Genomic DNA, 15,884 nt, shown 5'->3' with positions numbered 1-15,884 from the left:
GAAATGCTTACCTCCTTTATATTTTTTGGATGTGAAAGAGTTGCCCTTTTCCTTGTGGGACACACTCATTATTTGCAGACAGGGAGTAGTCTTCAGAGCCTTTAATTTTAAGTGTGTCACAAGTTACCAAAATTGTCTTTATTACAGATTGAAGGGTATGAAATTTTTGTTTGTGTAAGGTGGCATCTCATCTATGTCCTGTAAATAAATCGGCAAGTCATTTACCTGATATATTGTCTTATGTATTTGTGTACTTAGCATGTGGTGTTTGAGAACAATGCTTGAATGTGAAAGTAGATAAATGTGACTAGATAAGTCTTATCAACATCCTTGCTTTGCAGTATACTCGAAGAGGTACTAATAACTGTCCTGTTAAGCAATCAGACAACAAGCACCAAGTGAGTTGGTACTTCATTTGACACAATGCACTCTTATTCAGAAAGAAAGTAACTGAATTCGCCAAATATGTACTTCAGATTTTTTTTCACTTTTCCCTAAACCATATCAGATGGGTTCCAGGATGGGTCTCTCAGAAAGGCCGAAGCCAATTCCTACTCCACCGTTGTCCAATTGAACTATGGTTCCATCCGTAATTCCAGTGCTATGCCACATGTTTTTTGTTTTTGTATTTTGTAAATGAGTTACTAATTTCATTGTTGAGGGTACAGTTTGAAGCCTAGAAGGTGAAGCCGTTGTTAAGTTAGGGAATGCACATCATCCAAGATATTTTTAACATCTGTCAACATTTAGACACTGATTTCTCACAGCTGTTAGTAGTAAAGTTTGAATGTGCAGTTGATGTAGTAATACATGCTAAGAATAGGGAACTGTTTCTTGAATTAAGAAATTACTTTATGCTGCACATCTAAGAGTGCAACAGCTTTATCATTTTAAATGATAAGATTGTGATACATTTGGTATCACCCTTTCTTTAGCCAGATGTTGCTGAAATTCAGAAATATGAAAATGTCTTCTCGGTGACTTCTAGATTTACATTGCTGGGACTTACACCAGTGACTTTGATACTGAACTCATCCAGTCATTGGCGATAGTGGGTGTGTGTTCTGTGTGAATGATATTTAGAAGTTGAACTTTTAAGCAGAATCACTTCACAAATTTGGTAAATAGTCAAGTATAGCTTTTTTTGGGCTCCTCTTTTATTGATTCTTGACTAAGCAGTCTTACATCACATAAAATAACAATAGTTGGCATCATTGTGTTCCTCTCTTCCTCCTCCTCCTCCTCCTCCTCCTCCTCATCATCATCATCATCGTTTGGGCTACTGCTTCTGTATGTTAATGTGGCACAAAAAACAGAACAGAAAGCTTTAAATATTATTGGGCTACCTTCTAAATGGATTAAAGATGCTTGAAGGAAAAACTAACATTGATTCCATGATGTATTTGTCATTGCCATCACAGTTTCTTAGAGCCTGAAGAAATGAGAAAAGGAATAGAGGTACTGTAAAAGCTGAACATAGAAAACAATATTGGTGGCAAATATTGCGCAACTTGTGATTGCTTTCTTTATAAGTATAAAACTGCATTTAAAAGTTACTGCGATGTACTTACTACATGTATCTTTCTTGTCATTCATTCCGCTATTTTTGTGGCAAAATTTCTGACTTTGTTTCACATCTGTTGTAGGAGCTATTCTACTAAAATACCTCATCATAAACAAACTAATAACAAATGAATAGGGGCTGTTTAACATTGATGTTTGTACACTGTGTCAGTCAATAAACAGTAATCCTCTTGCAGAGCTGAGTTGGTATCAGCGACTCAAGGAACTTCTTTAACTGAGAAGGTGCTGCCAAAGACACTTAAGACTCTACTTCCAAAAAAACAGACAAATGAAGAATCAATGCCATCTCCAGCTGGTGCTGTTCTGAATGTCACACTGAAAAGTGTGAAAGGAGAAGAACCAGCAGGAAAAATGGTTAATGGGACAAGTAAGTCAAAAAATATTTTAAATCATGATTAATAGTCCCCCCCCCCCTCCCCCCCAATTTTAAAAACTTGGAAATATCGGAGATACGTGATTTGATGTTTTGAAAAATGACATAAAGTGATGATAATTGTATGCAAGTCATAAAAAGTTTGTCTGCTGCCAGTTATTATTTTTGTTGAATATATCTTATGCATGACTATTTTTGTGAAAATAATTCCTGTTTATGAAAGCATTTTTACTTATACTATGACTAATTTACTGTGTGAACTGCTTGCATAATTCTCAGGATTTTAGGAATGTGTAAAAAATGAGCTTAAATATGCAATTTGATTCATATTCATTCCCTAAGAACAAACTTTTCTGTGAAGCTGTCTCAAGAATATTGTTCTTAAGGGTATGTTTATGGTGCAGCCTCACTGCTGTCACCTTGCAGTTCGCTGCTGGCATACCACATCTCACTGCTCATAGCTCACTGCTTGCTGGGAGCCCTGTGCATTTACAATGCAGGCTTGCTACCGGCACATGTTCACTGGTCACGCAAGCATCTCGCTTCTCACCAGGAACCTTTATCCTGTTGCTGTTTCCACATCGCTAGTTCGGTGGATTACTTGCAGTGTGTGAAACAAAACTACGTTCTCTGCTGTATTGTCTGACAAGATGTCAAAAATGTGGTTATTGAAAATGAGAAAGAAGAGGAGGTATGGATGCCCTCTTCAAATGTAGACCATCCACACTGTAGATGCTTTCATCAGTTTTAACAGTGGTTCAAAAAATAATACAGAGAATGTTTTCAGACAGTTACGAATGTTATAAAGTATTTCCCTGTTTATTTTAAATATTATTGTACCAGAATAGCAGATATTTCTGTTGAATAGGAATTCGTAGGTCTACTCACTTCGCAGTAATATTTCATCAGTTTTTAATTCACATCTCCTGTATATATTACAGCTGCCACTTGTAGATTTATGTGCTGATATTCTAACAAAAGAGAAAAAAAAACATGATAAGTCAGGAGAAACAGAGCAATTAGATTAGGTAACAAAAGCCATGGGATAGCGATATGCACATACAGATGGTGATAGTATACAAGTATAAAAGGGCAGTGCATTGGTGGAACTGTCATTTGTAATCTGGCCGGTCATTTGAAAATATTTTGTGACGTGATTATGGCCCCATGATAGCAATTAACAGACTTTGAATGCTGAATGATAATTGTAGCTAGATGCATGGGACATTCCACATCAGAAATCATTATGGAATTCAATATTCTAAGATCCACAGTGTCAAGAGTTTTCTGAGAATACCAAATTTCAGGCATTACCTGTCATCGTGGACAGCACAGTGGCTGATGGCCTACACTTAACAGCTGAGATCAGCAGCATTTGCATAGAGTTATCACTTCTAACAAACAAGTAACACTGTGTGAAATAACCACAGAAATCAACATTGAACATACAACGAACATATCTTTTAGGACAATGTGTCAAAATTTGGCGTAAATGGGCTATGGCAACAAACAACCGATGCAAGTGCCTTTGCTAACAGCATGTCATTGCATGCAGTGCCTCTCCTGGGCTCATGACGATATTGGTTGAACTCTAGATGGCTGGAAAACCACGGCGTAGTTGGTTGAGATCCGATTTCAGTTGGGAAGACCTGATGGTAGGGTTTGAATGTGGCACAGACCGTACGAAGCCGTGGACCCAAGTTGTTAACATGGCACTATGCAAGCTGGCGGTGGCATCATATGGGTGTAAGCTGCATTTATGTGGAATGGACAAGCTCCTCTGATCCAACTGAACAGATCATTGACTGGAAATGGTTACGTTCGGTTACTTGGGAACCATTTGCAGCCATTCATGGACTTCATGTTCCCAAACAATGATGGAACTTTTATGGATGACAATGTGCAATGTCACTGGGCCACACTTGTTCACAGTTGGTTTGAAGAACATTCTCGACACTTTGAGCAAATGATTTGGCCATCCAGACCACCCAACATGAATCCCATGGAACATAATATTAGCCATCGTACAGCAGTTGTGTTGTTCTGTATGCCTCCCCTGCCAGATAGCTTAGTGTCCAAAAAGACTGAAATAAGTGCTTGTTCGAAATCGTCACTTCTAGCCCTCACAGCATTCCTGTATGTGTATGGTGGTTTCAGTGATAGGATACTAGGAAAATGTAGTCACTGTGTAAAGGGGATAACTTATAAAACATTCACGGAGCCCATCCTAGAATATTTCTCAAGTGTGTGTGACCTCCATACAGAATAAGACAGTCAGCAGATATTGAAAATACACAAAGAAGGGCAGCACTAATGGTCATGTGTTTGTTTGGTCATTGACAGAGTGTCACGAGAACCCAGAATAACCTGAGCTATGTCTTTCGTGATTTAAATCTATGTTTAGTGAATATCTGTGGTGTGTTTAAATTCTAGCATTAATGTCCACCTGCCATCTACTCGTTATGTGTTGTTTGGATACATTACAATGCTAGTCATAATTTCCTGGTAGTCTCTGTTTAAGATTGTTGTTAAAAATATTGTGCATTTTAGTTTTCATTCATTTCATGATACCTAAAACTTACAAACATCAGTGTGGTGATTACATTCTCGCGTTTTTAAGTGTGTTGACTGTTTAGTTTACTGTAAAAGTCACATGTGACAAATGCTGATGTTGCAGTAGGTTGGTTAGTATGGAAGATGCGTGTCAGGACTGTGGGTTGATGTTTCCCTGGGTGATTGTAGTGCAGAAACCAGTAAAGTGTCAGATGAGGCTCTCCCATGGAGTTGTAGATTATGTAGTTGAAACAAGTGAATCATGAAACAGGGAAGGAAGAGTTGTGCCTTTCACACAGAATTAGCAATAGCATATTTTGCATTAGATATGTTGAAGAGGAAAGATAATGGGAGCTGGGAAAATGCACAAAGTAATAAGCAAACAGGAAATCCTCAGAAGTCACATTTCCGATTATGGTTAGCAATCAGTATGACTTATTACCTGAAATAGGAGAGGAGCCTCAACCAGTTTTTGAACAAAACAGAGGGCAGCTGATACATTGGTACAACTTAAAGGCTAGGTCAGTAGAAAAGTCAAGTACAAAGAAAAAAATTTACTCGCAAATTGCGATTATAGTTCTGCATCAGCTGTAGAATATTTCAGAACAAATGAGAATTTGTGTTGGACCAGGACTTGAACTCAGATTTCCCGCTTATTGCGTGCGGCCGTCTTAACCGCTCTGGCTATCCGAGCATACTTCCAAATCTCCATTATTTCCTGGTTTGTACTCTCCCATGTGTTCACACTATATACTACACTGCAGTATTTTGTGCCATAGAAAACAGTACCTTTCCCTATGTGGAAATCATGGTAATACAGTGCGAGCACATGTTATAATAGACACCAGGACAAATGGAAATTTGGGCTGCTCCTGGAAGCGGTCTTGGATAGTCAAAGTGGTTAAGGCAACTGCTCACAACAAATGGGAAATCTTGGTTAGAATCTTGGTCTGACATAAATCTTCATTTGTTCTGAAATATTTTACAACACATTTAGTCAGTTCTTTCTTAATTGAATGCAGCTGATGATTGTCAGTGCAGTGTCTCAGACACTACACTGCAGAAAGAAGAGAGTTCCACTGCTAGGTAGCAGTGTTGGAAGGGGTGTAGGCCAAATGCTCCAGGAAAATCTATGTGTAGAATACCAGGTCACAAGTATTGTAAAACCTATTGTCAGTGTTAGCCAGGTGATAGAATATAGGGGCCTTGTGCAGAGGTTTTGATGAAGAGCATCAGTTACATATAGTAGTAGGAGCAGTACGCAGCCATAGGAGGAGGAGGAGGAAACAGCTTGGCTAACAATTTAAGGGTATAGTAGTAAATGTGACTTAGAGGAAATAGGAGCAGCATGCACTTGTATGGTGCTTTTGGAGGTTTTACTGCACCATGACCAGCCTTGGGTTAATACAGCAGTTAGTCGTGTAAAGAAAGAGCTAAGTGGATTGCTTTTGACTGAAACAATCTCACATCTGTGCTGTGCCTGTTGCTGCAGTTAGGAAATGAGGATACACAAATCATGGCCTGCGTATCAGTAGGAAGGAGGAGGACGGATTAGCTGAGCATATTGCAGAAAGCGTAATGTAGGCCATAAGCACCCAAGACAAAATCCGTTTGATTACTGGAGTCAGAGGGGCACATTTTTTAGGTTAGAGTCAAGTTATACACAGACAGCCTTGAAAGAAATTAGAACAGAACAGACCCATAATACGAGGGCAGTTCAATAAGTAATGCAACACATTTTTTTTCTGAAACAGGGGTTGTTTTATTCAGCATTGAAATACTCCAGGTTATTCCCCAATCTTTTAGCTACACAACACTATTTTTCAACGTAATCTCCATTCAATGCTACGGCCTTACGCCACCTTGAAATGAGGGCCTGTATGCCTGCACGGTACCATTCCACTGGTCGATGTCGGAGCCAACGTCGTACTGCATCAATAACTTCTTCATCATCCGCACAGTGCCTCCCACGGATTGCGTCCTTCATTTGGCCAAACATATGGAAATCCGACGGTGCGAGATCGGGGCTGTAGGGTGCATGAGGAAGAACAGTCCACTGAAGTTTTGTGAGCTCCTCTCAGGTGCGAAGACTTGTGTGAGGTCTTGCGTTGTCATGAAGAAGGAGAAGTTCGTTCAGATTTTTGTGCCTACGAACACGCTGAAGTCGTTTCTTCAATTTCTGAAGAGTAGCACAATACACTTCAGAGTTGATCGTTTGACCATGGGGAAGGACATCGAACAGAATAACCCCTTCAGCGTCCCAGAAGACTGTAACCATGACGTTACCGGCTGAGGGTATGGCTTTAAACTTTTTCTTGGTAGGGGAGTGGGTGTGGCGCCACTCCATTGATTGCCGTTTTGTTTCAGGTTCGAAGTGATGAACCCATGTTTCATCGCCTGTAACAATCTTTGACAAGAAATTGTCACCCTCAGCCACATGACGAGCAAGCAATTCCGCACAGATGGTTCTCCTTTGCTCTTTATGGTGTTCGGTTAGACAACGAGGGACCCAGCGGGAACAAACCTTTGAATATCCCAACTGGTGAACAATTGTGACAGCACTACCAACAGAGATGTCAAGTTGAGCACTGAGTTGTTTGATGGTGATCCGTCGATCATCTCGAACGAGTGTGTTCGCACGCTCCGCCATTGCAGGAGTCACAGCTGTGCACGGCCAGCCCGCACGCGGGAGATCAGACAGTCTTGCTTGACCTTGCGGCGATGATGACACACGCTTTGCCCAACGACTCACCGTGCTTTTGTCCACTGCCAGATCACCGTAGACATTCTGCAAGCGCCTATGAATATCTGAGATGCCCTGGTTTTCCGCCAAAAGAAACTCGATCACTGCCCGTTGTTTGCAACTCTGATCCGTTACAGACGCCATTTTAACAGCTCCGTACAGCGCTGCCACCTGTCGGAAGTCAATGAAACTATACGAGACGAAGCGGGAATGTTTGAAAATATTCCACAAGAAATTTCCGGTTTTTTCAACCAAAATTGGCCGAGAAAGAAAATGTGTTGCATTACTTATTGAACTGCCCTCGTATATGTAACAGTTTCCAGAAAAATAAAAATAATTTGACTCTTCAGAACATTTGGGGGTTGAAAACAACATAGATGAGCTTCTTGCATGCCTAGGAGATACGGAAATTTCTAAAGTGATAGATATTCTGTGCCTTTCTCTGCACTGTAAATGCACAGTGTGGAGAAGTTTAATATCAGCGATTATAGAGTAACATCTTTTTCGTCTAGAGCTAACTTGGAAAAAGGGGGAGTTGCAGCATATGGTTAAGTTGGGCACAAAGTCAACAATATTCAAACAAACAGTTAATGTGTATGTCAGAAGCATGTGCTTGTGAGTTGTTAATGCAGAATACTTATCTTCTGAATGTAAGAGTCTGCAGATTCCCTGTAGAAAACTTTCAACTTTTACGAGAAATGTAGATGCATTATTGAGCTACCTGTCAGACAAGAAGTTAGTAGTTTGTGAAGATTTCAGTGTAAATTTCTAAAAATATATGAACAGAAATAATGAACTGGAGTCATTATTTAGTGTTTCAATCTAATTTTAATAGTTAATATTCCAACTTGTGTGCAGTAGGCTAGTAGGGCAATTGATAACATTTTTAATAGACATTGCTCAGACTGCAACAATTAGTATGTACCAAATTGTAGAGAGAGAGAGAGAGAGAGATGGTGATGTTCGATTCAGTTTATTCCATAGTAACATCAGTATTTGAAAGTTGCTTTCCTAAAAACTTATCTAGAAAATCCATCAAAATAACAAGTAACCCAAATCTAACTAAAGAAATTAAAATCTTGTGTAAGAGGAAGAGGGAAATTTATATGAAGGCTGGAATAAGGTTAGATTCAACATTACTGCACACAGTAAAAATTACTGTAATATTTTAAGGAAGGTCATTAAAGTGTCAAGAAGTTTGTATATCCTGACTATTATTAATATAGATAGCAAGATTAAAATTATATGGAGATATTGTAAAGTGGGAGACAGGGCAGGCAGTCAGTTTGCAGGATACTGTTACAGTTAAACTAATGACAGTGGCAGGACTGATAATTCACAAGTTGTGGGTACTTTCAATAATCACATTCTAAATGTTGCAGCAAAAACAAGATTAAATGGTTAAGTTGTAGAAGCAAGAGGATATAAAAGTGTTGTTCCACAAAACTTTAAAGAGTTAGAAGTATCACAACAACCTTCACTGGAATTAATAAAATTATAAAAAAATGAAGACTCATATGGTGTGGATGGAATTTCAAACAGACATCTGAAAAGTTGTTCTAACTTTACATGTAATGTCCGTAGTGATATAAGTAATAAGTCACTGGTACAGGGAACTTTCCCAGACAGCTTAAAATATACCCTTATTAAACCTCTTTATAAGAAATGTGACAAGAAAGACTTAAATAATACTTAGTTGAATTCACAGCCTATAGATTTGTGTGATTTATCATGGAACCAAAATTTACTTGATTCCCTTTAGTACTCACGTGGTTGACTTCACTCTTCTTATTATGTAGAGTCAGTTGCCACTTTTCACACCATACAAATACCTTGTCTAATTTATTTTAAAACTGGTTTTGATCATCTGATGGCTTTATGAGATGGTAAATGATAGCATTATCTGAAAATGCTCAAAGATAGGTGCTCAGATTGTCTCCTAAATCCTTTATGTAGATGAGGAACAGCAAAGGACGTATAACTTCCTTGGGGAACACCAGATATCACTTCTATTTTACTCGATGACTTTCTGCCCATTACTTCGAACTGTGACCTTGCTGACAGGAAATCATGAATCCAGTCGCACAACTGAGACAATACTCTGTAGGGAAGCAATTTGATTAGAAGTTGCTTGTGAGGAATGGTATCGAAGGCCTTCTGGAAGTCTAGAAATATGCAAATAGTTTGAGATCCTCTGTCAGTAGCAATCATTACTGCGTGTGAATAAAGAGCTAGTTGTATTCCACAAGAACAAAATTTTCTGGATCTGTGCTGACTTATTTGACAGTGAATTGTTTTCTTCAAGGGATTTCATAGTGTTCAAGCATAGTATATGTTCCAAAAGCTTATCAAATTGATGTAAATGATACAGGTGTGTAGTTCAGTGGATTGTTCCTATTTCCTTTTTTGAATATTGGTGTGATCTGTGCAACTTTCCAGTCTTATGTACAGATCTCTCTCTGAGCGAGTGGTTATATATGATTGCTAAGTACAGGTGGGGCTATTGTATCGGTATATACTGAAAGGAACCTGATTTTTATACTATCTGGACCTGAAGGCTTGCCTTTATTAAGTGATTTAAGCTGATTCTGTGCACCATGTATGTCTGTTTCTAAGTTACTCATGTTGGCAGCTGTTCTTGATTTGAATTCTGTAACAGTTTCTTCATCCTGTTTGGTAAAGGAACTTCAGAAGACCATGTTTAGCAACTCTGCTTTTGTGGCACTGTCATCGATAACATTACCATTACTATCTTGTAGTGAAGGTATTAATTGTGTTTTGCCTCTTATTTGGTTGTCAAGGAAATAAAATTTCAATTTATTTTTGAAGTTATTACTGCTGTCTGTCAGACATTTTATTTCATCTTTATCGAAAAGTTTTACAGCAGCATATTTTACCCCTTTCTGCATCAAAGATAGGTTAAGTAGAGGATAATGTAAGTCTTTCTTTCTTCTGGTATTAAAATCATGAATGTCACTGTTGTGTTTAAACTGGTCCATGTTGTTGAGAATAAATTTCATTACTGAGTAAATGTACTGTGAGGCTATTGTAAGAATTCTTAACCTTTTTAACAGATGTCTACAAGATGTACTACTATGAGCCCCACATGTTACTCTAACCACTTTCTTTTGAGCAGTGAATACTTTTTGCCTAAGCGGTGAGTTAAATTAGTAATTATACTGATTGCAAAAGTTGCTAAACCTAGTCACTTTAGGGATCCAAAATATGTATTTTCCAATTAAAACAGTGGAAAATCCAGGGTGGAATGCAACAATATTATGAGAAGAAAAGTTGCTACTCACCATGTAACAGAGATGCTGAGTCGCAGGTAGGCACAACAAAATAAACCTCCTGACCTCAACCTATGTTCGTCGCTGTCCTCACCCATCCAGCCCCTTCCATGTTCCCATTCGAGCACTACGCAGCCATCATTCCACCACCACACTCAGTCTTTTTATTTCTCCCCTTTTCCGCTACTTCCCCCCTCCCCACCTGCCCCCTGCCCCCTGCCCTCTGTCTAACCTGCAGCACCTCACTCTCCACCATCCCCAACATACTATCCCTCCCCCTCCCCATCCTAGCCGCCTCCTTACCCCCACCCAGTCACCACTCCCATCATGCACTGGTGCTGGTGCTCGCAGCTGAAAATTGAGAGAGTCTTTTGGTTGTGCCTATCTGTGACTCAGCATCTCTGCTATATGGTGAGTAGTAAATTCCCTTTTCATAATATTGTTAATTTTCCAATTAAGATTCTCATCTATATGTACACCCAAAAACTTAGTATGCTCTACCCTGGTTACTGACTTTTGTTGTTGTGTTATATTTATTGTCGAAACTGTACTCCTTGCAGTAGAAATTTGGATGTACTGTGTTTTTTTGAAGTTCAGAGCAAGCCCATTTGCAGAAAATCAATCATTAATTTTTCCAAAGACATTATTTGTACCATTTTCTATTGGAGTTTCTTTTACTGGATTAATAATGAAGCTTGTATCATCAGCAAACTGTGTCAGTTTAGCTTCTTGTTGCAGATAAGGAGGAGACAATTCACATATGTCAAGAACAGAAGGGGACCCATGATCTAACCATGTAGAACACCTACTGTAATTTCACCCCAGTTAGATGAAGTGGGAAACTTCGTTAAACCACTTAAAGCTTATAAAGAAACTTTTTGCTTCCTATTCTGTAGATATGACTTAAACCACTCTATGTGCTGTTCTATTTATACTGCAGAATTGTAATTTCTGTAACATCATGTCATGGTTCACACAGTCAAATGCTTTGCATAAGTCCCAGAAAATTCCTATTGGTGACATTTTACTATTTAAAGGCTCTATTATGTGGCCAGTGAAACTGTATATTGCTGATTCAGTAGAACAGCATTTTTGAAATCCAAACAGTGATTTACAAAGTATTCCATTACTGTTCAGATGGCTAACTACTCATGAGTACATCACTTTCTCAGCAATTTTTGAAAATGCTGTAAACAAGGACACTGGCTGGTAATTATTGACATCTGTGGTGTCCCCTTTTTTGTAGAGAGGCTTGACAATGGCATATTTTAACCTGTCTGGGAAAATACCTTGAGGTAGTGATGCATTACAGATGTGACTCATAAAACCAGCTGTAACTGCTCCACATTGTTTTAATATCTTGTTAGAGATGTCATCTACTCCAACAGAACATTTATTTTTCAAAGATTTAATGATTTTCCATATTTCACAGAAGGTTGTTAGATGAAAATTAATCTGACAAGGATTTCTCAAAATGACTCTTCCATGTACTGCTTGGCATTTTCTTTTGAACTATTCTCACCAATTTTTTCACCTACACTTAAGAAATGGTTGTTAAATCCATTAGCTACTTGTGTACTGTTGGTTAAGGTGGTCTCATTCTCTTTAATAGTAATACTACCTACCCCAGTGGTTACTTTTCCTGTCTCTCTTCTAACAACACTCCATATTGATTTGATTTTATTGCTTGAGCTGTTAATTTCATCTCTAATATACATATTTTTTGATTTTCAGACAACTTTTCTCAGTGTGTTACAATAATTTTTATTGTGTAAAGTTACTTCTGGGTCTTTACTAACTCTTGCTGTCTCATACAATTTTCTTTTTCTTTCTGAAGACACTTTAATACATGTAGGAATCTAAGGTTTCTTTGAAAACTGTTTGGTGTTACATGTAGTAATTTTTTGGGGCAGCAGTGTTCAAAAAAGGGATATAAATTTATCAAGAAATATTTTGCATTTATCATCAGCATTTGGCTCATTATATACATCTCCCCAATTAATATTTGTTAAATTTTCTTTGAAGTGCTCTATAGATACTGGATTGACCAGTCTTACACTTTTACTGAATGGTTTCTAAACTGTACACCCTGCTAGGTTTAGTAAGTTAGTCAGTTGTTCATCATGGTCTGATAATCCATTTATCATAGGGAAAGCATGTGTTAGTTTTACATCCGGTTGCTGCATAAATACATTATCTGAGTGCTACTGTCTTGATCTATACATGTAGGGAAGTTGATCATTGATTCTAAGTTATATGTCATTAATAACACTTCCAGTTCACTTTTCCTATCAGAATTTCTTAGAAAGTTTACATTGAAATGACCACAGATTAATAACTTATTCTTTTTGTCTGATGGCATAATAGGGAGTGAAACTTTTTTATGAATAGCTCCCAATCTCCTAATGGGGACCTGTACACTGTTGCTAATATCAACACTACATTATCTAGCTGTAGTTCATATTGTAGTGTTGACATCAGCAACAGTGTACGGGTCTCCATTAGGAGATTGGGATCTATTCATAAAAAAGTTTGACTTCCTGGGTGTGGTGGACCCTCTGAGGACAACCGCAGCTTTTCCAGCAGATCTGCCCTCTATACTTTAAGTGACATTGAAATCAATGTCGTTAGAATTTTAAGGTTTTATGAGTATCCAACTTGTTTCCAAAAGTTTTAGGATGAACTTAAATGTGTTAACAGGGTGACTGGCTCACCCATGTTTTTTGTAAGTGGTCAGCCAATAACATTTCCCTGTGTCTTTCTTTTAGATCTTCTGTGATTTTACTTCTGTTTTAATACCAGGAATGGCACCTTTCACCCTTCTCTGTTTTGTAAAGACCTGTGAGACAAGAGTGATTGTATTGGTCAGTGTGAGTGGAATGTGAATGAGTGTCATTTTATAGGTTTCCTGCTCACTGTGTGACACCAATTTGACGTTTTGTCCACATTCATTTCTTAGCCACCACCTGCAGTTGGCTCAGCCTGTGCTGTTCATGGCGTATGGAAGTACCTTTCCACATGTGGGATGACTTTCTTCCCTCCTAGGCAGCCATATCCCTAAGGGGCCCCATTATGCGTTTAATGTTGGAGCTTCCAATTATCAGCAATCTCACTCTCTGTGACTACTCAGATCCTGCAGGCCAAGGTGTTCCCTCTGAAACAAGGCAGGTGATTGTGTTTGGATCAGGGTCTTTATCAGACACAGATAGCTCCTGAAACCTGTTCAACTCATGAACTGGGGAGCTATTTGATTGGTGCCCAGAGAAGCCTTTTTGCTGCTTGCCACACCTTGGAACGACCCCCCACTCGACTACAGTGAGACATTAGTCTCAGCATGGACTGCCTGGTAGACACATGGGATGTGCTGGACATCCCTTGGATTCCCACATCTGGTCCCGACAGTGATGTCAATTGGAAACAGCCTCAAACTGCATGACGGAAGCCGGCACTACCTGGAACTGAGAGAGAAAGGTCGCCAATGCAGCTTGCATTTGAACACAACGATAAAGTCACTATCCATACTAAAGACAGTGCAAATATACACTAGAGGGAAACATTCCACGCGGGAAAAATATATTTAAAAACAAAGATGATGTGACTTACCATACGAAAGCGCTGGCAGGTCAATAGAAACACAAACAAACACATACATACACACAAAATTCTAGCTTTCGCAACCAATGGTTGCTTCGTCAGGAAAGAGGGAAGGAGAGGGAAAGACGAAAGGATGTGGGTTTTAAGGGAGAGGGCAAGGAGTCATTCCAGTCCCGGGAGCGGAAAGACTTACCTTAGGGGGGAAAAAAGAACAGGTATACACTCGCGCGCGCACACACACACACACACATATCCATCCGCACATACACAGACACAAGCAGACATTTGTAAAGGCAAAGAGTTTGGGCAGAGATGTCAGTCGAGGCGGAAGTACAGAGGCAAAGATGTTGTTGAAAGACAGGTGAGGTATGAGCGGCGGAGGTTGAGGCCTGGCGGATAACGAGAAGAGAGGATATACTGAAGGGCAAGTTCCCATCTCCGGAGTTCTGACAGGTTGGTGTTAGTGGGAAGTATCCAGATAACCCGGACGGTGTAACACTGTGCCAAGATGTGCTGGCCGTGCACCAAGGCATGTTTAGCCACAGGGTGATCCTCATTACCAACAAACACTGTCTGCCTGTGTCCATTCATGCGAATGGACAGTTTGTTGCTGGTCATTCCCACATAGAAAGCTTCACAGTGTAGGCAGGTCAGTTGGTAAATAACGTGGGTGCTTGCACACGTGGCTCTGCCTTTGATCGTGTACACCTTCTGGGTTACAGGACTGGAGTAGGTGGTGGTGGGAGGGCGCATTGGACAGGTTTTACACTGGGGGCGGTTACAAGGGTAGGAGCCAGAGGGTAAGGAAGGTGGTTTGGGGATTTCATAGGGATGAACTAAGAGGTTACGAAGGTTAGGTGGACGGCGGAAAGACGCTCTTGGTGGAGTGGGGAGGATTTCATGAAGGATGGATCTCATTTCAGGGCAGGATTTGAGGAAGTTGTATCCCTGCTGGAGAGCCACATTCAGAGTCTGATCCAGTCCCGGAAAGTATCCAGTCACAAGTGGGGCACTTTTGTGGTTCTTCTCAGGCTGAGAAAGTGGCTTGTCTGACATTTGGCATTACCCCCAAAGGCCTCACACTTAAGGTTCCCATCTCTGGCTGCAACCCTTCTTTCCACCAGTCCCTATACCATTCCAAACTGAACAATCCATTGCCCTCACCCATCTAATCCTTCACCTACACATCAACTCAGCCAATGAACACACCCTTCAACTCCTATCCTTAATAAAAGTCCTCAATCTTTCCTCTCCCGCATCCACACCGGCTGTTCAAAGCATCCTCCTACAGGCCAACCGCAAGTTAGAACAGCATGCCACCCTCCACCACAAAAAATTATCCAATCTCCTGGTTTCCCACCTCCGGAAAGGCAACTCACTCACCCTTCACAACCTTTCCAGCAAACCTCAACCTCCTCTCATTGCACACAAACCCAGTCTCTCCCATCTACTCAATCTCCCACTTCCAGCTCCACTCCCTCCAAAACCTCAAAATTCCAATCAACGCAATCTGGAACCACAACACCCCAATTCAGTAGTTAACCTTTCCTCCAAACCTCTCTCCCAATCCGAAACCTCTGTCTTATCCAAAGGCCTCACCTTCAGCCCCACTCCCAGTTTCAACCAAACAGCCCTCGTCAAAGATTTGCTGTCCTACACTCGTACTCTCTGCTGGAAATATCACTTTGCCACGAAGAAAAATGATCCTAATCCTACTCCTAATGATCCAACTCCCCAAGACACTATC

At 39.9% G+C, this 15,884-nt stretch overlaps 1 protein-coding gene across 1 annotated transcript in view; it reads left to right on the top strand.

Annotated features, from left to right (window-relative positions):
- LOC124721367 overlaps window positions 1-15,884 on the top strand; it is a 289,081-nt gene that overhangs the window by 92,714 nt on the left and 180,483 nt on the right. Inside the window, exon 10 of the mRNA XM_047246301.1 lies at window positions 1,761-1,951. Within this exon, the coding sequence (XP_047102257.1) occupies window positions 1,761-1,951 (191 nt within the window). The remainder of the gene's footprint in view (window positions 1-1,760; window positions 1,952-15,884) is intronic.

The sequence above is a fragment of the Schistocerca piceifrons genome, chromosome X (assembly GCF_021461385.2).
Source record: "Schistocerca piceifrons isolate TAMUIC-IGC-003096 chromosome X, iqSchPice1.1, whole genome shotgun sequence".
In the NCBI taxonomy this organism is placed as follows: Eukaryota; Metazoa; Arthropoda; class Insecta; order Orthoptera; family Acrididae; genus Schistocerca; species Schistocerca piceifrons.
This window is presented reverse-complemented; position numbering and strand designations above follow the sequence as displayed.